Here is a 27,598-nt window from a genome sequence, read left to right on the forward strand (position 1 = left end):
GGCCTGGCACCTGCTGTGAGCATCCTAGGTCAATCCTGGGATGAAATTGCACTCCCTGAATTCCAGGGCAGAAGGTATGCAATGCAGCAAGGCAAGAATCAAAACTCTACTCCCTCAATGTTTTGGAGAATCACTGGGTTCATGAGCAAATGCACCACCCAGCTCCTATAACCAGAGGCCTTCATTGACTTTGGAGGAAGGCTTAAAGCAGTTTTTCTCAAACTTGGGTCCCCAACTCTTGTCGGACTACAACTCCCATCAACCCTAGGTAGCAGGACCAGTGGTCAACAGCTGGGGACGCAAGATTGAGAAACACTAGCTTAGAGCCTTCAAAAAGGCTTGTCTGGTCTGGAAATGTTTTCTCCACCACCCATAACTCTGGCCCTGACCTGGATCAGCAGAATCACATAGCAACTCCTGGAAGAGAACCTTGTGTGTATTCATTTGTATTAGAGTCATTGCAGAAAAGTAATCTACCAAAATATATTGCCTACATTCCTGTACCAACCAGTCCCAACAAGAATGTATATCCTGCAGCACCAAAATCTGATATATCTGACCTAGGTAGCAACCTTACTAATGTCCAAATAAATGACCTCTGGGAACACATTTGCACAGCCCTCTTCTTAAGAGGTACCAACTTTATTATTATTATTCTGAGCACAGGAAATTTTCAACAGCTCCAAATTGCAGGAACCATAAGTGCAAAATATTAAATTTCCTATTTTAAAAAGTGGGTCAACTAATCATAGTTGCGCAAATAGGCTTGAAATGTCTGTGTGTCTTCGGTGATCAAAATCCTTTTACAAACCCCATGTTTTTATTTTTAAGAATATTTTAGGAAATCTTGCAGGTGGGGTTATGAGAAAAACAAGGCTAAGTGAGATAATAAACATCATAAGGCGAGGGTGATCCCTACTTGAAATTGAAATAGATGCAAAATTCACAGAGGACATGCATAGTGGCATATGTTGATTTACATATGTAAATGAAGAATGTTCCATAATCTCTGATGAAAAATATTACAAGGAAATACAAAGTTACTAGCTCCAGGTGAAACACAGACAACCCTTCATAGTTTCTGTGTCTCTCTCGGAAGTTGTAACGCACACCAAGCTTTGTCACCTCAGCACATAAATGAACTTTGTATTACTTTCCTGTGTCATAAAAATGTGAGAGAGCAGCTATAACTCTAAAAATTCAACAGGCTTGAATGGCTCGCACAGCAATGTAAGTAGCTGAAGGAGGTAGAGCAGCTTAAAATAAATAAATAAATAAAAAGAATCCCAAATCCCATTTCTTGCAAATAGACAGATGTGGATTCTCTGTCACATTGACAGAAGGACATATCCTCCTCTAGATCTTCCATGAAAACCTCTATTTGCCTATTCTTTCATTATTAGCTAGTTTTCAATTCTCTGTCCCATTGGTTTAAAAAAAAAAAAGCCCTTTCTGCCAATCCTGCTTGGATACACTTTCAATACCAAGGAAGAGACACATGAGATACAATTAAGCGTCTCTTAGCAGGTTCTGGGGACATTCTTCTTTGTCTGGAGAAATTCCAGTTGTAACTTGCTAATCATGGTGTAAACTTCCTGCTTTTTCTTGCTCCTTTGTCCTGAGACAACATGAGGCTGTCCCTGTTTGAAATGGTGTGAACAAAGGACTTTGGGGAACCGTCTTAAGTTTGGATCTTGCGTGGCCTACAAACTGTGTGGATGACTGTACCTAAGAAAACATGCAATTTGCTACCCTTTCTCTGCTCTTTGCTATAAAGCATTCTGTTCCTTTTACTAAAGGATTTCCTTAAATATATTTGGATGACTTTAAAACGACGTGTTTTTATATTGGATTTTTATGTTGTGAACCGCCCGGAGAGCTATGGATGAAGGGCAGTATACAGATTTAATAAAGAACATAAATAAAGATAAAGATAATAAAGCACCTTGAAATTTGTCAGCCATTGCCTCCCGAAGTCACCACAAGATCCCTGTTACCACTTTTGCTCCCCAAATATTATTAGGATTCTTCTCATAAGAGCAATTTAATAACATGTTTGCGTCAAAAGGAAGGATTTGATTTTGGCAGTCCAGATGAGATTCTTGCCCTTTGCAAGAATGGGCTGGGAGGACATGAGCAGCTGAAGAAAACACAACCATGTCCCATCATAGCAACTCAGTAATTCTGAAATTAATTGATTAATGCATCCAATAGGGTTTTTTTTTAAGATAGGTGCTTATGACTGCAAGCATACGGTGTGCTTAAGGAAGTTGTCACTGAAGTGATGAATGGCACAAACAGCAGTATTTTATTTCTGAACACAAACTCAATACACTGAAAAAGCAAGGCAGGAACTAACCAGAGCTAAAGCAAAGGCAGCCACTGCAGCCAAGACCGCTACATTCTGTCATTCATTGACATGCACAGTTTTTATCCTGCAGGATTTCCTTACCTGTTTCCTGGTCCGTGTCTTTCCCGTTCTAAGTTTGATGTATCTGGCTATCAGTTCATTCCTACCTGAAACAAATACAGATTTACAATGAAGAACAAAAACAGAAATTCAGCATGAAGGTATAAATGCAAAGAGCTGCACAATTTAAAAATACAGATCAGCAACAAGTATTATGTGCATTTTAAAAATGGATCAGGTCCTGTGCCCAAAAAATTGTGTTTTCAAACGAAATAGCACAAGCAAGTAAGCAAGCATGTGGAATGAAGAGACTGAGAAAAATATATTTTAAACAGTAGCTTAGCGACTGAGCCACAAGAGAATTCTCCTGCAAAAGCAGTTGCAAAATTCAGCAACATTCTGGGAGGCCATGACAATCTGATTATAGAAACAGCAATAATTTTAGAATTTTAAACTACAGTTCTTTTAATGGCTAACATGAGCTAAGTCAAAATAAGTAGGGGAAACAACCTGTGCTTTCTTCTTCCATCCCTCCCCCGAGTCAAAAACATCATATAATACTAGATATGTCTTGAGAAAAGTAAAGCAAGCATCACACTTGTGTGGAGTTGTACCCAGGAGACTGGCAGAGGACCACAGAGGTCATCTGAAGCCCCTCCTCTCCACGACAGAAGAGTTAAATGACATGAGGGCATTCAAATAAATATGGAATCTCCCCATTTCATTCAATCAATTTACTTTTCTCCTTTGCAAATTTATGGCACGATGTGAAATATCACTGCGTTTTCCAGTAGCAAAGGCCTGGCTACTGTTTGCCCAAAATGTTTCTATTTGAAAACCACCAATGTATTCTGTGTTTGGATCTTTGCAAAATACCAGAGTCAGAATTCTTGTCATCAAGTGTTGGAAGAGTGACTACAGGACTTATAAACTGCTCGCTGGATCAGCCACAGCAAGCAAGAAACCTTTTGTGAACTGGAAGAGAGTCTCTTAGTCCATCAGTAGGCTTCAAATGACTTTGTGTGGGCGGACAGGCTAGTGGCTGAGCAAATAACTTGTGTGAACTTGCTGGCAACACTGGTGACAACTGTGCTGTTTCAATATATAACACCATATGTTTCTGTGTGCTTTTGGCTCCACCTCTCCATTTTCTCCTTCCTAATAGGGTGATATTATTAGTCCATAGAGGTGATTTAAGATTTAAACAACCCCAGCTTTCCAGTACCGCCTTGAATCAGTTTGGATACTCAGTATGATCTAGCTCTGTGGTACAGCCGGAGATTATGAAGGTATGCTTGTTTGTGACTATTCTGTTACAGAAATCCATCCTGTCCAAGACTCCTAGAGTATATCCCGTTATTATTTCAGCCTCTTGATTTCAAGACATTTTCTTTAAAAACTCAACAGACCTAGTTGTGTCAGGTGCTGCAGATCATCAGACTATATGCTAGTTTTATTTAAATGCTCAGCTGAGTAAAGTTCACTGTATGTTCCACATTCTTTATCACCATCACATGCCTGTTCTTGGGTAAGCAGGACTATCCCCTTCTCTCTCAGCACAGTGGTCATGTTATGAAACGGCAGCAGACATCTGGTTTTCAGGATCCCAAGAACCTGAAGATATAGCAACTGGAGCCAAGTGCAAAATATGTGTATGCAGATTTTATTTTTTTTTAAATCGCCTGGGTGTTTGATTAGAGTCCCAGAGTTAAAGCGAACTAAAAGTCTTTCCACATAAAGTCCACTTTAAGGGAATAAATTGTTGTTTTAAGTGTATTAAACTAGAACGTAGAAGCGGGAGATGTGAGGAAGTCCAGAAGTGATAAGAAAATATGTGATATGCAATGTTATGTTCATTTTTTTTTTTTACTGTAAATGAAAAACTCTTAATAAATATTTATTAAAAAAAAAAAAGAGTCCCAGAGTTAAAGCGAACTAAAAGTCTTTCCACATAAAGTCCACTTTAGGTTACCCTCCCCATCTTGATTTCAACAGTAATTTCTTTGGCCGGTTGGGTAGTCTTTTCGTTGCTGGGAGTCAGAGATCCTTGCTTATCCACTTCAAAACCTTGTGGTCCCTTCCAATTCTATGATTCTATATAGAAGTCTATAACTAGATCAGGCATGGCCAAACTTGGCCCTCCAGCTGTTTTGGGACTACAACTCCCATCATCCCTCGCTAACAGGACCAGTGGTCAGGGATGATGGGAACTGTAGTCCCAAGACAGCTGGAGGGTCAAGTTTGGCCATGCCTGAACTAGATCCTTATATACCTTCTGCCCATCCCTCATGTAAGACCAACTGGTTGGCATGAGAGAGGCTAAAAAATCACTACAGTCGTACCTCTGCTTACGTATCCCTCTGGATACATAAACTTCGGGCTGCGAATGCAGAAAACCCAGAAGTGTATACTTCCGGGTTTCGCCCCACATGCGTGTGCAGAAGGGCGCCTCCAGTTATGAAGTTTTCGGGATGCAGCCGGGCTTCTGGAACAGATCCCATTCATAACCGGAGGTACCACTGTACCACACACCTGAGTCTTGATGAGATCCTTCTGCTGCTCCCCTGCTTCACATCCAGAGGAACAAAATATTCTCTTGGTATAAGACGTTGTGCTTTTGTTTTTGTTTGTTTTAGCCTATTTATCTAATTTCGGTGTTTTGAAAATCTGTTCTTCAATCTGTTCTTGTCTTTCTCTCCCCCTACCTCACCAATACGTCTCCTCATGGATCCATCTTTCATAGTTTTATTTTTAAAAGAATTATGGTTGTCAATGGAAATTTTGATAACTCTGTCTAAGAGGGAAGATACAAATAATAAAAATGAAAAGTAATATAATAAGAAAAGGAAGCAAAGCCAAAGGGATATTACAATATAAAAATAGTTGTGAAATACACTGTTTGGAGAAGCCTCCAGGAATTCTTCAAGGCACGTGAGGGAATCAAACTCAGGGCTGAACTTTGAAAATCAGAAATGTTGAATTGTGCCTTGGATGTGTGTACAAATTTTCATTCTTCTATCTTAATCTCCAACTGCATCATCACATTGCAAAGAAATGGACACACAAACAGAAGGCCAAATGGGGCAGTTAAACCAAAACCTTACTTTGCTTGGTGAATAATATACAATCCTGTCAAAAATCTCTTTGTTAAAAAACAAAACTTTTTTTTAACCCCCACATTATTTAAATCAGGGTTGGAAAAATAATCTCAAGCCCTTGCTGGGAAAATGGGAAAATTCCTAAGATGTTAAGCAGAACAATCCTATACAGAAATAGCTCCTATTAAATTCCATGGTGCTCCTATTAAATTCCATAGTGCTTATTCGCAGGTAAAAGGGTATTGGATTGCAGTTTTAGACCTGATTTAAAAAATTCAAATAAAATACATCCTTATCTCTGTTCATAGATGCTTGAGCAAAGAGGGAAGACTTGGATTTCCTATGGAAGGTACTCTAAGGTTACCAGACGTCCCCATTTCCGGGGACAGTCCCCAGATTTACAAATCAGTCCCCATACAAAATCCATTGAAGCTGAAAAGGTCCCCGGATTCATTGGGGGGAAAAAAATGGTAACCTCAAGGTACTCAGCACAAATTCTAACACCAAATTTACTCAGGTGAATAGAACATGCAAGTTTTTGTTTGAAATCCTAGATCCAACCAAATTTTGTCTCACTAACTTTTAATAGAGATTTTTGTGCCATTTGGATCGGTGACGTCTGAGAATTATTCTTCATTAGTAGCATTCCTAAAGAAACTTTAAGCCACCATTAGGAATGTCTGAATGCTCTCAGGCGTTCCAGGATTTTAGCATCTTACACCACAATAAAATTCTGCGTGCCTACCCATGAAAGCGCCTGTGTTAAAGGCATGTGTGCATGTGTGTGTGCATGCAAGCAAAAAAGGGGAAAAAAATCCACCTTGTGTAGCATTTGTGGCCAGGGGAGAGAAATTTTAAATCCAAATTAGTTAACAAGAAACCTCTCTTGTAGATAAAAGTCAACAACTGATTAAGCAGATTTTAAGACACCCGCTATTTTAAAGCCATGAGCAAAATCTTTCTTAAGCCTTTAAAAAATATTATAGGCAGGTGTTAAGTCATCCCCATAGTGAGTGTTTAGAGTGTTCCTCTTAGTCAGTTTTGAGAAGGCTTACAGGAAAGGGGTGGGGTGGGAGATTGGGCAACGCTTTCCTATGCAGGCAGCGTTTTGTTCAGACAAGCTTACTGCAGAAGGTCATGTGACATAGGCCAAATAAACAGCATCTGGGGATTTTCAATTACAGACCTTCACCCAGCATGCCTGCACTGTAATCTCTACCAGATGAGGCTCAGGCCTCACTATTTTCAATAATTCACACACTGTGTACACATAACATGACAATAAGGGCATTCATGCAACCGCCTGATTCGCACATCAAAGCTCCCAAATGGCCAGCTGTAAGCATGCTTACTGCTGAATAATTCATTCTTTTCACAGGCTTGAAAAAACGCTCAGCAGGACTTGGCAAGCTTGTGTTCTTTCCTGTGTGGTATGCTAAACTCAAATTTTGAAAGAGGCACAGCCCCACTTAAAAAAAGGGGGAAAGGGGGGGAAGAATAAGAAGAAGGGAGCTAGAGATTCAACCATTTAAATGCACATTTGCAAGGATCCAAATGGTGCGTGTGTGTTTTTTGTTTTTTCTAAAAAAATAAAAATTTAAAAGCAGTCAGCTAAATGAGCTTCGGTTCCAAATGAGGGAAAGAAAGAAGGCTAGAGAGTGCAGGCAGACGCACAAAACGCTCTCGTGCTTTTGGAGGCAGGTGTTTCATGTGGGGGTGGGGAGGAGCGGCTTTCGAAGGGTTCTCTCTTCCAATAAGCAGATAGACAAAAGTATTTCTGCCCTGCCAGATGCTTAACAGTTTTACAATTGCAGAAAATTTAATTTCAACATATCTCGATTCCCTCCTCCCAACTATACACTGCCTTAAAAACTTTGCTCTCTATAAAGACCATACTTGCCTAAAGGATGGGGGAATTATAATTAGAATGCTGCATTATTATTATTATTATTATTATTATTATTATTTTGCCTTCCTTCATTTTAAAAACCGTGCAGCTAGAATTTTAACTGCAAGACAGTTCTAAATGTATTTATATTATATTCTGATAAATCTGTTTTGCTGGCCCTCCAAAGCCACATTCTTTTAAGGAAATCCCGGGCTTCATAATATCAAGTTTTCTTATCTGCCAATCAACACTACAACCAGCAGGATCAACTAGTCATGACCTCCCCTCATAGCAAACACATGCTGCTTACCAGCTGTGGGCTGTGCATTTTTACACCCTTTTCCCCATCATTCAGAGTGGTTTCCTCTTAATCACAATAATCCTAAAAGTGCTAAAACATATCAATCGTCCTCTAAGCCCTGCCTACAAAAGACCAGCCATCATGCTTTTATGGGCTTGTCCAACAGCAGCTGATACTTCATTCAGCTGCAAATCCAATTTAGCAGCTACAAGAGGTTTAGCATCCCTGGGAAAAAAAAATTGGGTGTTGATCCTTCATGGTTAAGCCAGCAATATTCTTCTGCCATATTGTTTTGCTTTCTCTGTCGTATTTGCACTCCTATTGGATTTCCCCAGTAGAGATGAAATAGTACAGGTTTACTTTTGGAAGCATTGTGCTGACAGTGATTTTATTTGTGTGTGTGTATTTATGTATCTATTATACTTATATACAATAGTAAGTCTATATTACAATAATATTAGGATGCTATCATAAGCTAAATGTTACAAATGTAAATAAACTGTAGGCTAGTGTAATTATGACAAATACAAAACACGCACCATATGTATATATATGTCATTCCTTAATACCTTCTTCAAAATATCATTTGCCATGTGCCCATGAGAAAATTCATGTCAATTCCTCTAGACATTGTGCTCTGACCATATAGCCAATTCATTCGTTCCTGCATGAAATATGAACTAGGGTGCCGAATAAGGACACTAAAATACCATATTTTTCGCTCTATTGGACGCACCGGACCACAGGATGCACCTAGTTTTTAGAGGGGGAAATCAAGGGGGGGAAATTATTCCCCCCCAGCCCCAAAGAGCAACGGACAGGCTGCACGCTTCCTCTTTAGCCTTGAGCAGCATCTTTAGCCTTGCACAACGGGATGGATCGTGCCCGCTGTCCACCGGGGCTGGACTAGATGACTCCTGGGGTTCCCTTCCAACCCTGCAATTCTGTGACCTCGGAAGTTGTTGGGGGTCTCCACCACTGGAGGCTTTTAAGCAGCAGTTGGGGGACCATCTGCCTGGCGTTCTTTAGCTGTGATTCCTACATTGTGAGGGGGCTGAGCTAGACGACCCTCGGGTGGCCCTCCCAACTTCTGCGGCAGGAGATCCACAGCCACTTCACACAATGCCCACTCCCAATTTTCATTGGAGAGACATGTGGCTTAGGTACCCCCCTACCTGCCACTCTTCCCTCACCCCACTTAAGCCAAGGGAATTCCTGCCCAGAGAAGCTCCCAGGTGAGGCAAGGGTTAAGATCTTCCTCTGGTAAATGGCTTTGTATCCTCCCTCTTTCCCTTTTCTCTTCTTCTTCTATGCTAGTTCCTTCTCTTGTGTTTTGTTTAATCTGTTTTTATTGTATACTAAAATAAAAGCTGCAAAGTTTCCTTTTTTATAATATTCCCCCACTCCAAACTAAAAAGTTAATCTAGATAAAAACACTGATCCAGAGGAAAATAAGGGGGTGGAGAAAGGACAAAAAAAGAAAAAGAGGTAGAAATAGAAAGATTTTTAAAAAGTTGGCGTCAGTCCCTTCTCCCTCCTGGGGAAAAGCCCGCAAGAGCCGCGCGAAGCTTGTGTGTGGCTCTTGGGGGCTTTTCCTGCTTGCCTCCCCCCCCCCCCCCCCGCATTCACTCCATAGGACGCACAGACTTTTCCCCTTAGTTTTTAAGACGGAAAAACTGCGCTATGGTGCGAAAAATACGGTAATTCATTTCATGCCCACGACTTTCAAATCCTTTGCTATGAACTCCCCAAAGCAGAATTGCTTCTCTCTCCCTTGCATTTTTTTCTTTTTCGTCATCTTCTTTACAAAAGGAATCTTCCAATGACCTGGCTGTAAGCTCCTTCTTATCCCATTCCATTGCCTTTAATATATTTGTCCTGAAGTATCCTAGCCATTCATGACAAATCTATAGTTTGGGAAATTCTGTTCTCAGAGACCACAACCCAGCCCAACATTAGATGTGATTAAGCCCATTGGTTGGAATAGCGCAAAGCACTTCTTGTTCTGTCTTGGATTGTGGCTTTTGAAAACCCATCTTGCCGTTAAAACACAGCTACTCCTAGGAGTAAGCACACAATGTTTAATGGTCTTCGGCACTTCAGTTTATACAATTAATGATTCAGATCCCCGCCCCCACAGTGCTGTGAGCCTCAACAACAGAATACTTAAGATTTACATCGGATGAATTTGCATTTATATACTTTGCTATGCAATATTAAGTGCATCATGTTTCACTGAGAAATTTGTCCAAAATTAATGTCTACTTAGTGATTTCTCAAAACATCACACAACCTTAAGAAACTACAACCTGCAGTTCTGACCAAGGAAGATGAAATAGAACAACAGTTTGTAGAAAGATCATTACCACTATTTTTCTTGCTGCGGTAACAGGCCAACAAACTAATCAAATATGAACTTTATATGCTGAGGTTGTATTTGACTTTTAGAAAGTGCTGATTTCTACAGTGCACCAAACAAATTAAAACAAGTATTCTTCTGCCAAGAATTCATAGTGAAAAGTCCAATTTGGACAGAAATCCTTCAGATATGTAGACAATAGGTTGGCTCATCTGTCATGCATGATGGATGAGTTAGGGGGATTAAAATCAGGATTTGCATCATAATAGATAAAAATTAGCAAAATAGAATTTCTCAGTTGGTGGCTTCAGTTTTGCCAAGGAAAAAGGAGGTCCCTTTTTCAGAAGAATTACAGTTGGCTTGCAGTCTTCATTTGAAGAGGCTTTATTCTAAATGCTGATTAACTTTCTCAATAAAGAATGAAGAACAGTTAGCTTGGATAAGTTTCAGATTCTCATACAGTCTTTTTTTTTAAGCTCAGTTCTTAACTGTATATATGTGTCCAGGAAATGTAGAGTTTTTCACTGTTCACATTACATTATAGCATAAAGGAAAATTTATGGAGAAAGGAGTAATTTAATATGAAAGGAAAATTATTTTCTTGCAAGATTGGAAAGATATTCTCTGTGATATTAAGGCCAAGTCTGTTAATGACATTGCTCATAACACCACTTTGAAGACTCATTGAATTTAGAGAGTTGCCAAAATACTCTGCTTATGTTATGCTAATGTCACACTACAACATGTGCACCTTTCACAGGGATTAACCAGCAAGACCTAAGAATAAATGGAAGAAACAGGCAGGACTCAATTAAGTTGTTGCCTGCAAATAACATGGTCAGGTCACGCAAAGGGGCTCCCCCCTTCTCCCCCCACCCCATGCATCCAGACAACTGTAAAACTGTTCTGGAGGCTTGGGGGATCTTCAGAATATGTTTAGAGGGCGTTTGGAGGGAAGAGGGGAAGTCCTATTGCATAAGCAGACCTTGTTCCCGATGCACATACCCCACTTAGTGCTACGTTGGATTCCACTCTTTAATGCAAATATATTCATGTACGCTGTCAAATGTATAGTTTAGCAAAAGGTAAGGTAAAGGACCCCTGGACAGTTACGTTCAGTCAAAGGCGACTATGGGGTTGCAGAGCTCATCTCGCTTTCAGGCTGAGGGAGCCGGTGTTTGTCCACAAACAGCTTTCCGGAACATGTGGCCAGCATGACTAAACCTTCTGGTGTAACAGAACACCACAACGGAAACCAGAGCACACGGAAACACTGTTTACCTTCCCGCTGCAGTGGTACCTATTTATCTACTTGCACTGGTGTGCTTTTGAACTGCGGGACGCGGGGTGGCGCTGTGGTCTAAACCACTGAGCCTTTTGAGCTTGTCGATCAGAAGGTCGGCGGTTCGAATCCCTGCAATGGAGTGAGCTCCCGTTGCTCTGTCCCAGCTCCTGTCAACCTAGCAGTTCGAAAGCACACCAGTGCAGGTAGGTCTTCCAGCTTCACAATGAAGGTTTAGGTAATGGCTTTGCTCCAGCTCAGGGAAGCTCCTATCAGCTGAAGAGGAAGACATTGCTTTGGTCCTGCCCTCCCATCAAAGCCACTGATGCCTTTCAAAAATCTGCTCCAAAGGACTGGAGATCCTTCTGGAATCTCCAGAGGGTGGGGTGAGGGTGGTCTGTGCAAGGGGAGAGAAAAACTGGCAAAAATAGGCTCCTGCTTCTGCTAGAAGGATTTATCCACTGGACCAGAAGCTTCCTATGGACAAAAGGGAGTCCTTCCATTTGTGGATGGTGAAATTTAGGACCCACTCAGTGTAACTGACCACAGTGACATCATTTTAAAAAAATCATTCAACAGAAGTATCAAAAGTTGAATACAAAACACAGTGAATATAAAAATTTAAATAAGTGATCAAAAAGAAAAATATATATAAATGACATGGGTATATATTGTGTGGATACATAGCATTACTTTATTAATATCAGGGTACCACATAAATGTGCATTATTAAATGCCCCATAATAAAGAATATGGGTCTACTAAGTATGGAGTTCTATCATTCCAGTATAGTATAAACAAACTCAATTTTTCAATCAGTTTAATATATTTCTATCTGCCATCACTTACACTAATTAGATTAGTCAATTTCAACTGTATAAGTCATATCTCAAAAGTTAACTAGCCAGGAATCACCAGAAGGCAGAGTAGGGGATTTCCAGTTTTGACACATCACTATTTTAGTTACATTTAATAAATAAGTTGTCATTTCAACATCCTCCTCTGATACAATATTTTAAGGTTCTCTGCTTTTGATACAGGAAGGAATGCTGCCTCAAAAGTGTTCTCTCTAGCTACACTATCATTAGTTCAGAAGCTAGTGACTTAATAACAAAAGCTTCTTGCAGGGTAAAGCTTTAAAAACAGAAAAAGAAATCATGTTTTCATTAAGCCTACGATCATTCTGTGAAAGAGCCTGGCCCCTAAGTTTGCATACCCCTCCTATTAATAGTACACACACAAAAATCAAATGCTACAACCATTGTGACAATTCATTTTCTATGCCAAAGAGACTTATGTGGTTTATCTTGCACTGTTTAGCACATACCGTATTTTTCCGTGTATAAGACGTTGCTTTTTGCTAAACTAAAAAATAGGCAAAAATTGGGTGTCATCTTATACACGGATAGTGAATGCAGAAGGGGGACCTGTGATTAATGGCAGCAGCAAGCAGGAGATTGGCAGCGGCGATTGGATGGGTGATTGGTAGCTGTGGCAATCGGGCAGGCAACTGGTGGATGCAGCAAGTGGGCAGGTGGGTTGTTGGTGGCGGTGAGCAGGCAGGCAATTGGAGGCTGCGGTGAGGTGTGCAATTGGCAGTGGCTGTGGCAAGTGATCGGCAGTGGCAGGCAGGTGTGTGAGCAATTGGCGGGAGTGCCCTCCCCCACCCAACAAAGCTAAACAACTTAATTTCTTAATTTGGGTTTAAAAAAACAGGGGTTGTCTTATACATGGGGTCGTCTTATACACGGAAAAATATGGTATGCCCAGTGTGGAAAATAAATTTTGCATTTGTAGCAGGTCTAGAGATGTTTTTAAACTCACACAATGTTAATCATTGTGTTAATCATAGAAGTGTGCATGCACACGAAAGCTCATACCAAGAACTGACTTAGTTGGTCTTTAAGGTGCTACTGGAAGGAATTTGTTTTGTTAATGTTAATCAAGAAGATCTGGAATCAGGTTACACAGTATCACAAGTTCAGATGGCCAACAAGGGCCAAGTGGAAAGTATTTAACCAATATATGAAGGATTTGAAATGTATCCAACCCCTAACTTTGCTTTCTTAAGTGCTGAGTGAGACATTGCCTATTTGGTCTGAGCAGAATTTGTAGAGATCTTTTTCCAGAAGTGCAGGACAAAAATATTTGCTCGTATTAATGAACCCCCAGGCCTCCAAACACACATTTTCATTAAAGACGTATTTGCGCGCGCACACAACCGACGCCCTTCGTTTTCAAATGCAGGAGTAGTTTTGCAAGGAAACTGCTGCCACCTATTCATGATCCACCTTATGATCGGGGGGGGGGGGTTAATCTGAGCAGTTTAGAAGGACCATTCTGAATTAACAGGATAAGCTTGATCCTTTTCCACTTATGTAAAGAGATCTATAATGCGGATGACAGAGTGGGGTTGAACCGCAAGGTGCCAGGCAGGAAGAAGGTCAGGCATAGAAGATTTCTTTCTCACTTGGAAGATCAGCAGCTACCTCTCCACCAAGCTTCACTTTCATCCACAAAGAACTGAAATACTGACTGGGAAATGGAAGATACTTCGCTGTAACTCCCCTGAGATAACAGCACTCAGGTGAAGTTCCTTTAAAACGTAAAAAAAAAAAAAAAAAAAAAAAAACCAGCCAGGAGAACAGCATGTGACAGAGCACTCTAACCCTCTCTAAAAGTGACTTTCTTTTTAGATATATTAGAAAGCAAAATTACTTATAGCTTGTTTATCCTCCAATGAGCTTATATATTTGAAGCATCCTTGTGGCCTGTCGTGCAGGTACAGGGTCAGTGCAAATCAAGACCATCTTTTCAGCTGAAATTTTCACATGGTAAAAGTGCCCCAGAATACAAGACTTCAGTATACCATAGCATGAAATTCAGCTGGGGTGGAGAGAAAGAGGCTTTAATCACATTAATATGGAGGAGTAAGGACTCTTCAAGCAGCCACGAAATTAAGAGACGCCTGCTTCTTGGGAGAAAAGCAATGACAAACCTAGACAGCATCTTAAAAAGCAGAGACATCACCTTGCCAACAAAGCTCCGTATAGTTAAGGCTATGGTTTTCCCAGTAGTGATGTATGGAAGTGAGAGCTGGACAATAAAGAAGGCTGATCGCCGAAGAATTGATGCTTTTGAATTATGGTGTTGGAGGAGACGCTTGAGAGTCCCATGGACTGCAAGAAGATCAAACCTATCCATTCTGAAGGAAATCAGCCCTGAGTGCTCACTGGAAGGACAGATCGTGAAGCTGAGGCTCCAATACTTTGGCCACCTCATGAGAAGAGAAGACTCCCTGGAAAAGACCCTGATGTTGGGAAAGATGGAGGGCACAAGGAGAAGGGGATGACAGAGCACAAGATGGTTGGATAGTGTTCTTGAAGCTATCAGCTACTGCGGCAGGCAGTGGAAGACAGGAGCGCCTGGCATGCTCTGGTCCATGGGGTCACGAAGAGTCAGACACGACTAAATGACTAAACAACAACAACAACAACAACAACAACAACAACAACAACAACAACAACAAAGGACTCTTCAGCCTCAAAAACAGCAGCACAGAAATCCACGCTTAGCAACTCCTTCTGCTTGATCATATATAGTCCCATTCACATTTTAAACAGGGCATCAGGCAATTACTGGAAAATGGGACTCTGGTCCTAGACTGACCCTGCTTCCAGTCAAGCACCCTATTGGGATGCTATGCCAGGCAGGCCACCTGACTCTGGGACCAGGATCACAATCCCACTCCCCAGAAATCGCGTGCTGCTCCTTTTGCACATGATGAAGGTGTTTAGTTTCAACAGAATGTGAGATAAAGAGACTGGCATGAGCTTAAGCATGGAAGTGAATGTTCTTTGACCTCTGGAAAGAAGAGGCGATTGGTGAGCAACCACAGAAAAACTTTCAAATATTCACATTTGTGCAGAGGCAGAGGCCAGCAGCTAGCAACATTTCCCCAGCAGACTGAGTGAAGAGAGCTTAATGCTACCATCCGCATGGCATATCTCCCTTCCATTCACATTCTCTTCAGCATAGCTATCATACTGAATGGCTTTAGCTGACAGTAACTTAGAATCTTGACAGCAGCAACTTATATTTCAAGATGACCAGAGGGTTCCATTTCAGAGTTTAGAAGCACTGTGTGATATTGATTTGGGGAGCAGTCCTTGGATGGACCAGGAGTAAACAAGGGAATGTTCAAATGCCATCATAGTTGCTAAGGCTGTCACAACTCTAGGAGTTAAACCGGAATCAAATGCAAGCAGATCATTAGGGAAATGTGCACGCGTTCTATATTAAAACCCAGTATTTATGAACACAACAGCTATTTTAGTGCCTCTCGGTTTTATAATTTTAGCTTTCTTTATAATCCTCGAAGACAATGACTTTCAAAAGCCTTTGCCTTTTAGGTCAAATATGCAATTTCTGTAGCTCACCATATAACCGCTACAAGATGCAAGCCTCATTCTTAGGTTGCAAGACTGATCTCAATAATATTAACCAAAAGCAGAGGTGTGATTTTATCTTCTTAAAACAGTGTGCTTTACCTGTCTGCTAACAACCAAGGTGGCATTATGTTATTTTAATCCAGATTAGTTTGTCATGTCAAGATGCTAAACATCAACATTATACTCACACAGTTTGTAACACTAAAACAGATGGAGACATGTTCCAAAAACTGGACACATTCAATTTGTGTCTTATCCTCCTGTAGAACAAATTTCTCAACCAGTCGCTTCATTTTCTTGGTCGCTCAACCCTAGCCCTACCTTCATCCACAGATCATGCAGCTGCTTTAGATAATCAAGGGGTCAAAGCCATACCCCAAATCATATCTTATTCCAAGCCCTCTTTACTTCATAAATTGACCAATTGTTACTAAAATTCCTGATTAGGGGCTGTGTCCAATGCTGTGCAAGTGAAGTTCCACTCACACAGTAGGGAATTATCCTTCTTCTTCCCTGTAGCCCCCTGTGCACTACCAAATTCTGCTACTGCAGGTTCCCCAATCCTCTGGAGAAGATTTTGAGGATGCACAGGGGTCTACAGGGGAGAGGGGAGCAAGTTTCATTGTGCAAGCAGAGGTCTGCTCCATAAGTGGGGGGGAAACAGCATTGGATACAATCCCTAGTACCTTCCTAGCAGCTTCTGCTGCAATACAGTCGTACCTTGGTTCTCAAACGGAATCGTGTTGAAATGAATTCAGCATTGTACTACGGTGATTGTTCTGGCCATGCATTCTGGCTTACCGGATGGAACAGTCCAAACTCTTTTTCCCCCCTAAGTGCTATTCCAGGGGTTTCCCTACCCCCCAGGTCAATTTCAGAGGTGCAAGGAGGGCACACAGGTGGGGGTGAAGCCCAGCTGGCCAGGCAGAAGTTGTTGCAAAGAGCTTCTGCTGACAGGACTCATTGGTTGATTCTCACCCCCTTAATTTATGGCATCTCCAACTGAACCTTCTCATGTAATATGGGCAGAAAATTCCTCTGGCCTAGAGCGACCATTGACCTAAATCTGTGTAAGGTGAGGCTTTGTATCCTGTATCATATTATGCAAGAACTGTGTTCTTGTGCCAACACTTCTATATTACATCCTCATCTGTATTGTGCCTTTGGCAATATACAGGGGTACATGCATATGTGCATTTTAACACTTTTCTTGTGGACACTCTCAGTTTATTTCTTCTGCTCATTTCATCCAGAAGAGACTGAAATGGATTACTGGGGGTGTTCCCCACACACAGAGATCCTCGAACACCCACCCCAATATTCAAGGGTGTGTGGCAAAAGACACATCTCTGTAGGAAAGCAACTCTATTCTTACTAGGCCAAATACTAACTGGCTAACCAAGAGATAAAAGTATTGATTAAAAGGGCCTTGAAAATTCTGCTTCATTGCTTTGCTTAAACATAAATATTGCATTAGCCCAAAAGCTCAGGGCAGGCAGCAGGCTGAAAAACATTAACAACAACAACAACAACAACAACAACAACAACAACAACAACAAGAGTACAACCCAGCCAGCAAGGGATAGTGTAGTTTGGTCATAACTACTTTAAAATAGAAAGATTGGCATCTGATGAAACTCATAAGAGAGGGATGTTACAATAATTACAGTATTATTTGATTATTGACAGGTGCAATGAATTCTACCAAACGCCACAACAGAAGGTAGGCTGTATGCAGTAGCTTTTAATACCGCTCTTCTGCATTACCCTAGATTTCCCTGGCTGGGAGGCCTCATTAAACAGCCGCGGTCCCCCTCCTTGGCTGCCCTCACTCCAGCAACAACCGCTTCAGTGCTACCACCAGCATGGATCCCTTCCAGTCCAAAGACTCTCCTCTTGTACAACTCCAATCGCTCCGCAGGCAGTCCCCTCAATATAGAGGCTTACCTTATTTCCATCATTTCCTACACCTTGAGCAGTTAGCTTTGCAGCTGTAAACGTCTTTTAACACGTTTTTTATTGTGCATTATATTGTAGCAACACCTGCCCCACCCAGTCACAGTGAACGTCACCCTCAGTTGAGGGTTGCTCACGGGGCACAAGTCACAAGGAGTGAAATGAAGCGTAGTTACCCCTACAGGGTTGTAAAAGGTTTATATAAAGGCATTAGAAAGCAAGGGGCTGAATACATATTTGTTAGGAACAAAATGAAAGGTTGTTTCTGGTGAAGCTTACAGCAGCGATGTGTTTTCTGTCAGGGAAATTTATAGCCCTCTGTCAAGAGCAGGAGTGAGTCACAAAGATTTCCAGGTGCCATGTGTCAGGTTTTTCATTTCCTCAACTAGACTAAAGTACATTATCACCCTAATACAAGCAAGCTTTTAGCATATATTTATCATGTGAACATGTGTGGCCGAGTTTCCTTAACTTCAAAAGAGCCACCGTTTCTCATGGGGGGATTCCAGAATTTTCGAGCTTTAGTATTCCTAAACAGCAAAGCTCCATCGTCTCTTCCTGCTCTTGCCCAGTGAAAATGTGAGCTGCTTGCAGAGAACATACTTGTTCTGCTCTTAAATAAAAATCTTCAAACTTATTGATTAAAATAATGACTCAAAACGTTGATCTGCACATTAGAGTCCGCACTGATTCCATGGAATGAGAACAAGAGTAAAAGTGCCTATGGCTTGAAGTAGGCATTATGGAGGATGTGAGACAAGTTTTGCTGGTGATCCAAAATCCTTAAGGGTGGTTAAATCGAAAAGGGAAGGCATATATCAGCTGCTACACAAGTGCTCCAAGAGAAGTAGTGTTGCACAGATATCGATGACCGATTAATGTTTAGGATGAAAAGAAAGTGAAAAGAAAGTGGCAAAATAATGATCAGTTATCCAACCAAATGCTTTTGAATTTATACACTTCTTTCAGTTCGGGTGCATTACTATTACTAGACACAGGATATTAACAGTGTGATTGGATAAAAAAAATAGATGTTACCAATATTCTCAGCTTGCATGTGCACTTGCCTGATAGATGGTAGTAAATGACACTTGGCATGGAGTGATGGCAAGTTTGCATGCAGTCAAGATCCCTCTAGACCTACCATCCTTCTTCAATATTTTTTTTTGGCCCCATATTCTTGCCCTGTCAAGCTGATAAGTTGCTCAAAGGAAAATGGGAGCAGAGTAAAACTGTAATTATTTCCCAGTTCTTTTTTCACCTGTTCAGTAAGGCATGAGCACAGTGCATTTTGCTGCAACGATAAGCTCGCGAATTCCTTTTCTGTCCTTGGTATATAAAATATTAAAAATCTAACTGTAAAGTTCTTCCGAATCCTCAACAAGTCATTATGGCACATTTTCTGACTCGAGATACAGCATATACACCAATAGGGGAGGCTTATTCAAACTCTGAACTGGCATGAATATGGATCGCTTCTCTATTGTGATAAGTAGGCATGTAAATTATCAATAAATTGCATCAAATCTAAAACCTCCAACCGTCTTTGAGCATTTGCACTTTACACATTAGACTATCATCAGTGAGCTCCATTAAGGCATCTCAGAATCATTTGCAACATGTGTTAACTGGGAGGCCAGGGGAAATACTTGAAGGTGGACATTTATGTATTTCCATTATTTAAACCCTTTTAATGCAGCTACTTTCATAGTTTATAAATGTTTGATTTAAAATATAGCCATTTTATCATTTGTACCACATTTACCTCATCTTACCACTATTCTGACTGGATGAGAGTCTAATGTAGTCTACACTGTCTGGTCAATTATGGCATGGACGCTGGGGACCAATTAATGCCATCCATAAAAGCCTGAATCATTCTGTCAATTAACTAGAACTAACTATGTCATCAGATATATTACTGGTGAGCAAGTCTATTTGGTTGCAATATGTCTTGAAGGAGAGCAGTATCAAATGAATCACAATTGACTTGGACAACTGCTAGCATAATTTCAGAAGATGAAAAGACAAATGTGGTAGTTATTAGTGGTCCCCTGAGGAATTACGGCCAAGCAATTGTAATGTGCTAAGACTGCGCTAGCAGGTGCCCACAGCACAAATCAGGAAGAGGGTTAAATCAATATTTTCAATTTCTTTGGATCAATTCAGTGTTTGAACGAGATGGAAACTTGTTAGCAATTGGCAGAATGTGTAAATGAAAAGTCAAACTTCTTATTATTTGTTAAAAGGGAACGGGTGCACTGCATCATGCCCTTGGCACAAAGTAGCGCTTTCATGATCCAGTTGCTTGGGCATTCGCTGAGAATCAAGCAGTTCTTAAATTTTAATAGAGTGCAAAAGGTTAGTTGTATACACGTTGACAATTCAAGAGCTTTAAAAATGATTGAAGTGTCAATAGGAATGTTTTTGAGGTGTGACAACAGTACAGTTATTAATGATTAGTGCAAGAACCAGCAAGAAAAAGAAATAGTTGACTGCTTGAGAGAAAGAGTCCTAGCAAGAATGTACCTTAATATCTGACACATTTGTTCTTTTACACGTGAAAATAGAACTGGGGTGGCTTTAAAGTTTATCTCTCTAACCATTAAACATTGCAGGCAAACCTCTTCTATTCACATGACTTGTAAATGACTCTATTAAATGCTGTGGCGTTTACATAGTCATGTTTCTTAAGAGGAAATTAACATGCATGAAAAACGAATTTTGCCATCAGAAGATACTCTTCTGCATTGACTACAGGGGTACAACATATTATCATAGTCCAGTGAGTTTTAATAAACAGTAGAATCCTGTGTAGTCTGAATGTATGTCTACGTTTCCGAGCACAATTCAAAGTGTTGGTGCTGACCTTTAAAGCCCTAAACGGCCTCGGTCCTGTATACCTGAAGGAGCGTTTCCACCTCCATCATTCAGCCCGGACACTGAGGTCCAGCGCCGAGGGCCTTCTGCTGGTTCCCTCACTGCGAGAAGTGAAGTTACAGGGAACCAGGCAGAGAGCCTTCTCGGTAGTGGCGCCCGCTCTATGGAACACCCTCCCTTCAGATGTCAAGGAAATAAACAACTATCTGACTTTTAGAAGACATCTGAAGGCAGCCCTGTTTAGGGAAGTTTTTAATGTTTGATGTTTTATTGTGTTTTTAATATTCTGTTGGGAGCCACCCAGAGTGGCTGGAGAAACCCAGCCAGATGGACAGGGTATAAATAATAAATTGTTGTTGTGGTGGTGGTGGTGGTGGTGGTGGTGGTTGTTGTTATTTCAAGGTGAGCAAGTACAGTGGTACCTCGGATTAAGTACTTAATTCGTTCCGGAGGTCCATACTTAACCTGAAACTGTTCTTAACCTGAAGCACCACTTTAGCTAATGGGGCCTCCTGCTGCTTCCATGCCACTGGAGCACGATTTCTGTTCTCATCCTGAAGCAAAGTTCTTAACCTGAAGCACTATTTCTGGGTTAGCAGAGTCTGTAACCTGAAGCATATATAACCTGAAGCGTATGTAACCCAAGGTACCACTGTACAGGATTTCAACCTTGGGGCAGAATTCAACAAAGTAGTTCCACTAGTGCATGGATTTCTGGCTGTACAACATAACTTCCTCTCTCCTCTCCTTTCCTTGTGTGCCCCTAAATCTGTTATGGGGTTTCCCGGTCTTCCAGAGCAGATTTGGAAAGGGCATCGGCAGGGAAAGAGTAGCAAGTTGCACAAACAGAAATCCTTGCTCTAGTGGAACTACTTCACTGGACACTGCGCTTAATCTCTCTCAACTATATCCTTAGGGAAACATACAAACTGGACTTGAGTGCTTGTTGGAACTTTTAGTAACTGACGTTACTATTTTCACTCCTAGATTTGCCCCAGTTGGTTTCACTCATTTCAGCATGGACCTTTTTTGTGACACAAGTTGCAGAACTGGGGTGGGGATAGGCTGATCAGAATCAGGCCTACGATGAAAGGCAAAGGGTTCAAGACCCAAGCTAGGTTTCCAGTCTGGTTTGGGAGACCTGCACTGCCTATTTGTTAAAGGAGGGTAGGAGGAGCCTGCAGAGCTAAGTGACTAATGTCATGTGTAGTTTGGCCTCACACAGAAAATTGTTGCTTCACCATATAAATGGCTATAATTTTATAGCACTATACCTAATCGTGTTAAATATATTTTTTATTTTCTACATCCTCAGGCACGACAACATGCTAGCAATCTTTAAATCCATAAAGAATGTCAAAGATTATATTTCAATATTTCCTTAACATGGGCCCCCATACAACAGACTCTCTTGTCCTTTAAAGTTGAATTACGATGAGGCTCAACTTTTTCAAATCAAGGTTCAGAAAAAGAAAAAGAAGTCAACAGGGAAAAAAAATGGGGAGATTTTAAACCAGCCCACACATCGTTCAAGAAAAATCAAAAGCCTGTGTCTCCCACTCTGTTCAGACACACCCCAGTTTCTATTCTAGAAAAGCACATATTCTGTTTATAAGCCAAGAAGCTAATTGACTCAATTGTCTACTGTATAAGAAAGCTATAAAACAAAGACACAGAGAACAATAGGAACATACAGCTCTTTTAATGGCATTACAAGAGTTTACTGTTTAACAATGGCACTGATTAGGGAACAAATGGAGGAATTGTTTCATGCAGTTGCCACATAATATGAAGAATGCATAATTTAATTGAGAACTGTATATCTAGTCATAAAATGCATCTTCTGTGGTATAGTAAACTGGCTTTATATTCAGCACTTATGAACACACTCGCTAAAGATACACATGAAAGATCAACTCTATATAATTCTTTGGAGTCTGCTACATCAGCAATCCTCATTTCTTTGTGAAAACACCATTTGTAGCTCAGTCTAAGTTCAACAGCAAGGCCGTACAACTGATTTCATTGGAACCTACTTGCAAATCTCGTCCTTTGCTTGTTTTAGTACACCTAAGGTAAAGGTAAAGGGACCCCTGACTGTTAGGTCCAGTTGCGGACGACTCTGGGGTTGCGCGCTCATCTCGCTCTATAGGCCGCGGGAGCTGGCGTTTGTCCGCAGACAACTTCTGGGTCATGTGGCCAGCATGACTAAGCTGCTTCTGGCAAACCAGAGCAGCACACGAAAATGCCGTTTACCTTCCCGCCGGAGTGGTACCTATTTATCTACTTGCACTTTGATGTACTTTTGAATGCTAGGTGGGCAGGAGCTGGGACTGAACAATGGGAGCTTACCCCGTCAAGGGGATTTGTACTGCCGACCTTCTGATTGGCAAGCCCTAGGCTCTGTGGTTTAGACCACAGCGCCACCCGTGTCCACCTAATCTGACTTTTTCAATAGAAAACACTAGTACTGAACAAATGACTTTGTTCATTTAAATATTTATTAAGTGCTCTTCATCAGAGGATTTTTATCAGTGAAAAACAATTCGTACAATATGATGGGTAGTATTCAACGTCATTTTACTCAGAATAGACTTATGGGAATCAATGAACATAACTAAGTTAGGTCCATTAATTTCACCAGGTCTCCTGTGAGTAAAAACTAACTGAAAACTGCCCATAAACACAATATTAAACAAAAGAAAATGCAAGGCAGACTAAAAATATTTTAAAAATATATAAAATCAAGGAACCGGGGGGCGGGAGGGGCGGGGGAGCAGTACAAACTAAGATTCTATCTAAAACACCTAAGAGAAAAGGAAGATGAGGCAAAGAATCTGCTAGACTGTCTGCTTGCTCACAAGTAGCCCACACAGCAATCAGCCAGGATGGGCAGCAGATTAGGAAGGGCCATAGCTCAAGGACAGAGTGCATGCTTTGAATGCAGAGGGTCCCAAATTCAGTCACCAGCATGAAACTCAGGAAAGCCTCTACCAGTCAGCGGTAGAGTCAAACTCACGAGCCTGCCCAGCCTGATGAAGAAAGAAGGGAAGGGGAAGCCTCATGGAGCTGCTCTAAGTGCCTCTACCATGCCTTCACGGCAGGCTCTTGACACCGTCAAGAGAAGTCTTGCTCCCACTGCGGCTACTGGCATGTAATGGAGACATTAATATGTGTGAAACACCACATGACACAAAGCATTAAGAAAGCAAGGACAAGAAATGGCAAAAAGCTATCAGTACGTAGCCTTCTCATGCTTAGAAGAAAGTCCATCTGAGGACGTCATGCCATTTTGGGGCACCCAGGAAGGCTGCAGAGTTTGGCCACTGGAAATATGATTTGTAAAATGAAAGAAAGGGCACTTATACAACCTACTGCGCACCTTGAAAGTAAGAACGATGAATTTTTTCCTGAAATTTCCTCTTCCCTTTGAAAGTTTTAATTGCCAAAAAGTGGTGGAAAAAAATGTGAGAGAAATTTTGAACATAGTGCTAAACTGCCTATTTGTTATCAGCACTATTTGCCATGCTTATCTAGTATTCCAAAACTAACTGCATGAAATAGAATATACACAAACAGCTATATATTATTTCTAGGAATGTGTTATATTTCAGCTAACAGCATTCTGAAAACTATCTATGTAACAAACATCTAGCCAGGAACTTGGAGCTGAAGAGATTTCCATGCCCCTCTTGCCAATGAGATTTAAAACACTGTTGCTTTCCAGTAATTACAAAATGCTCCAGCATGCATAAGGCGACTAGAAGAACACTGGGGAATATCCTTTTTTACTCCCTTTAAGGCAATAATAACATCTTAGTTCTCTGCTTATTTGTTCCGCGGAAGTGATTAAAAAAAAGTCATAAAAAAGACAAGTTCAATAGCAGTAACGTTATGGGGAATGCAAATATATGTTCAATGGCTTATGGAAATCAGTACAAAATAACCTAAACAGAACATCAAGTTATATGCATGATTGACTCTGACAGCCACCGACATATCAAAATGTATGTGTGTGTGATATATATCCAACTCAGAGCTGACTCAGTTATCTTCCCTATTGTCAGTCATATCTATTTAACATCAAAACCATGGATTCCAGAGGCAGAGAGTTAGATGCGAGTCTGACAATTCATAAAGTTACAAAGATGAGCACCTTCTGGCCACTTTTCAACATGTCTTGCTTTGAAGTTCATGTGTGATTCATTTAAACTGGAAATCAATGTTTCTGTGTAAGATTTCTATGAGGATTACCCTCAGGGAAGGCATATACGCCATGGAGAGAAAGTAACTCAAGGAAATTTAATTAGAAGCCTTAAATGTACAGCATGTATACTTAGCTAATCGGATCAATTGCAGCCCACTAGCAAAGCATATTCTAATTATCAAGACAGATGAAATTTTGCCACCTCTCAGCAGTGGTGCAAGTCACCTTCAGGAAAATAAGAGAAGCCAGGCAAGGCTTTTCGTACTCTGTACACCATCGAGTTTTTCTGCTTGCATTTTGCAGAGAAACCCCCTGTGGACTTTTGATTTGTTAAAGGTGGTTTTATCACATAGATTTTCTAGTGAAAGACACCTACCATTCCAAAGAGCCAGATCCTTTTCAGAACAGGGCTGCTATTCTACCTACCGAGTCTGAAGGAGCTTTGATTTCAAGGCCATCTTGAAATTAATTCATGAAAACAAAATACAGATCCTCAGTTCTCACATCTAAAGTGTGGTACTAAGTAAAAATATATGCATATTTGAGCACCAGTATATAAATGAATGTACCATACAAATGAGTCTATCTACCGAAATTAAAGTTTGTAGCATAGAATCACAGAATCATAGAATCTTAAGAGTTGGAAGGGACCCAATGATCATCTAGTCCAACTCCCTGCAATGCAGGAATCTCATATTTACTAAAATAATCCTATCCTATGGACCTTCACTTGAAATTTAGCCTCGTTGTGTTCAGGACTTATTCCAAGGAGGGATGCATAGGATTACTGTGTAAAGTTGCAGTCTTAAATACTCTTACTAAATACCCACAGGCTCACTTGGTGGAGACACAGGAGAAGGCCTTCTCAGTGGCTGCTCTCAGACTTTGACACGCCCTCCCTAGAGAAGCTAGCCTGGTACCCTCCTTGCTGTCCTTCGGCAGGCAGCCAAAATCTTTCTTCTTCCAATAGGCTATGGGGAATTGACTGCTTTTAATTAAAGGGCTGGTGCCATGCTACTTTTATTGTAGTTACTGGTATGTTTTAAACAGATTTTATATATGCATATAGTTTTAATTCTATCAATGTTTAATTGCATTTTAATAATTGATTTTTCTGCGTTTTTAGTGGTTCCAGTTTTTATCTGTATGCTGCTTTGAATCCCATCAGGGGAAAAGGTGGGTATAAATAAATGTATAATAATAAGACTATAAATCCCACTGAACTCAGAGAAAGATTCAATTTTTAAAATCTTGTTTTCAGTGTACATTGTTCGGATATCTTAGGGGCTAAATGTATTTATCATCACTGCTCTTATTTTTGGCAAATCTGCTGAAATACACTTCCATTATTTCTTCCACAGAGCTGTCATAAAAACCTTTCCAAAGAAACTTGTAAATGTATAAAAGATTAAAACCCCAATCCTGAAAGTTATATGGTTGTGAACGCTAATGATTTCAGTTAAACTCACTTCTAAGTAAGAAAATACAGGATCAAAGCCATAAACATATTTTTAACTATCAGTAACAAAGAAGTAGTGATAAGCTCAAGGTTTTCTTCTAAGCTCTTTGATGAAATGGGTACTGACCTACAGGTGTTCATGCTATAGTAAATTGTCTAGACTTTCAAGGTGCAACCTTCACCATGAATAGCAGTCACGAACAAAGTAAGTTCCTAGAAGTTGTACTTGATCTATTGAACCACTTAACAGACTGTCAAGAGAAAGCATCATATAATTAGAATAAAAGGAAGCATCCGCATTTCAACTTTCCTTCCTGAACTGTCATGTTTGAACACCTTGGACATTTTGCAAGGCGATAAAATGTTCAGCGCACTAGTTGGAGTACGCTTTCTGCGTCCATTTACGTTTCACGTGTAGTCCATCTAGATGTGTTTGGAGAAGGACAAAGATACTTGTGGATTTGAGCATGTCTCTCAAGAGGAAGCCTACATAGCATTGCTAATGAAGATGCCAGGGGTAGAAGCCGGACCTTGAAGCTGATGTACAATATGTATGTTCCAGGCATGATGTAATGACTGCTATTGTGGCACTCATCATGCACTTGAGTACAGTGGTACCTCGGGTTAAGAACTTAATTCGTTCTGGAGGTCCGTTCTCAACCTGAAACTGCTCTTAACCTGAAGCACCACTTTAGCTAATGGGGCCTCCCGGGCCGCTGCCGGGCCGCTGCCGCGTGATTTCTGTTCTCATCCTGAAGCAAAGTTCTTAACCTGAGGTACTATTTCTGGGTTAGCGGAGTCTGTAACCTGAAGCGTCTGTAACACGAGGTACCACTGTAAATCGATTCCATGCTGTCAGGATGCTGTCAGCAGCTCCCGGCTCATTGCCCAGGAAAGCATGAAGACAAGGAAGAGTTTCTTACAGTCCTTTTTTTATTTCAAACTTTACAGAGGGAGCCTATAGAACACAGCTTCTTGGATAATGGCATTGTCCCGAGTGAATCTCCACCCCCAGCCTCTGTCTCTCCCACTTCCTCATTCATCTTCATCATCATCATCATCATCTCTACGGGTGCCACTCTGTCTTAAAGCTCTTTTCTCTTCTGCTTTTAAGGTTCTGGGAGATGGTGGGTCTGGAATGCTTTCTATTGACAACGTGTCAGCCAGCTGCTGTTCTGGCTCTGCCTGCTCCTCCTCTCCCATTATTTCCCAACTTTTCCCCTCATCTGCCTCTTAGCTGTGACCCCCCTGCAAACCACTACTGTAAATCTGTACTGTCTTCTTCTTCCTCCTCCTCCCTGAAAGGG

The 27,598-nt window shown here is 40.9% G+C and overlaps 1 protein-coding gene across 9 annotated transcripts in view; it reads right to left on the reverse strand.

The window, feature by feature from the left end:
• TEAD1 (TEA domain transcription factor 1) overlaps nucleotides 1–27,598 on the reverse strand; it is a 178,673-nt gene that overhangs the window by 49,308 nt on the left and 101,767 nt on the right. For all 9 annotated transcript variants that reach the window (XM_081879020.1, XM_081879019.1, XM_081879027.1 and 6 more), the window contains one exon: nucleotides 2,453–2,517. In XM_081879020.1, the coding sequence (XP_081735146.1) occupies nucleotides 2,453–2,517 (65 nt within the window). The remainder of the gene's footprint in view (nucleotides 1–2,452; nucleotides 2,518–27,598) is intronic.

The sequence above is a fragment of the Podarcis erhardii genome, assembly GCF_964252035.2.
Source record: "Podarcis erhardii genome assembly, chromosome: 1".
NCBI lineage: Eukaryota > Metazoa > Chordata > Lepidosauria > Squamata > Lacertidae > Podarcis > Podarcis erhardii.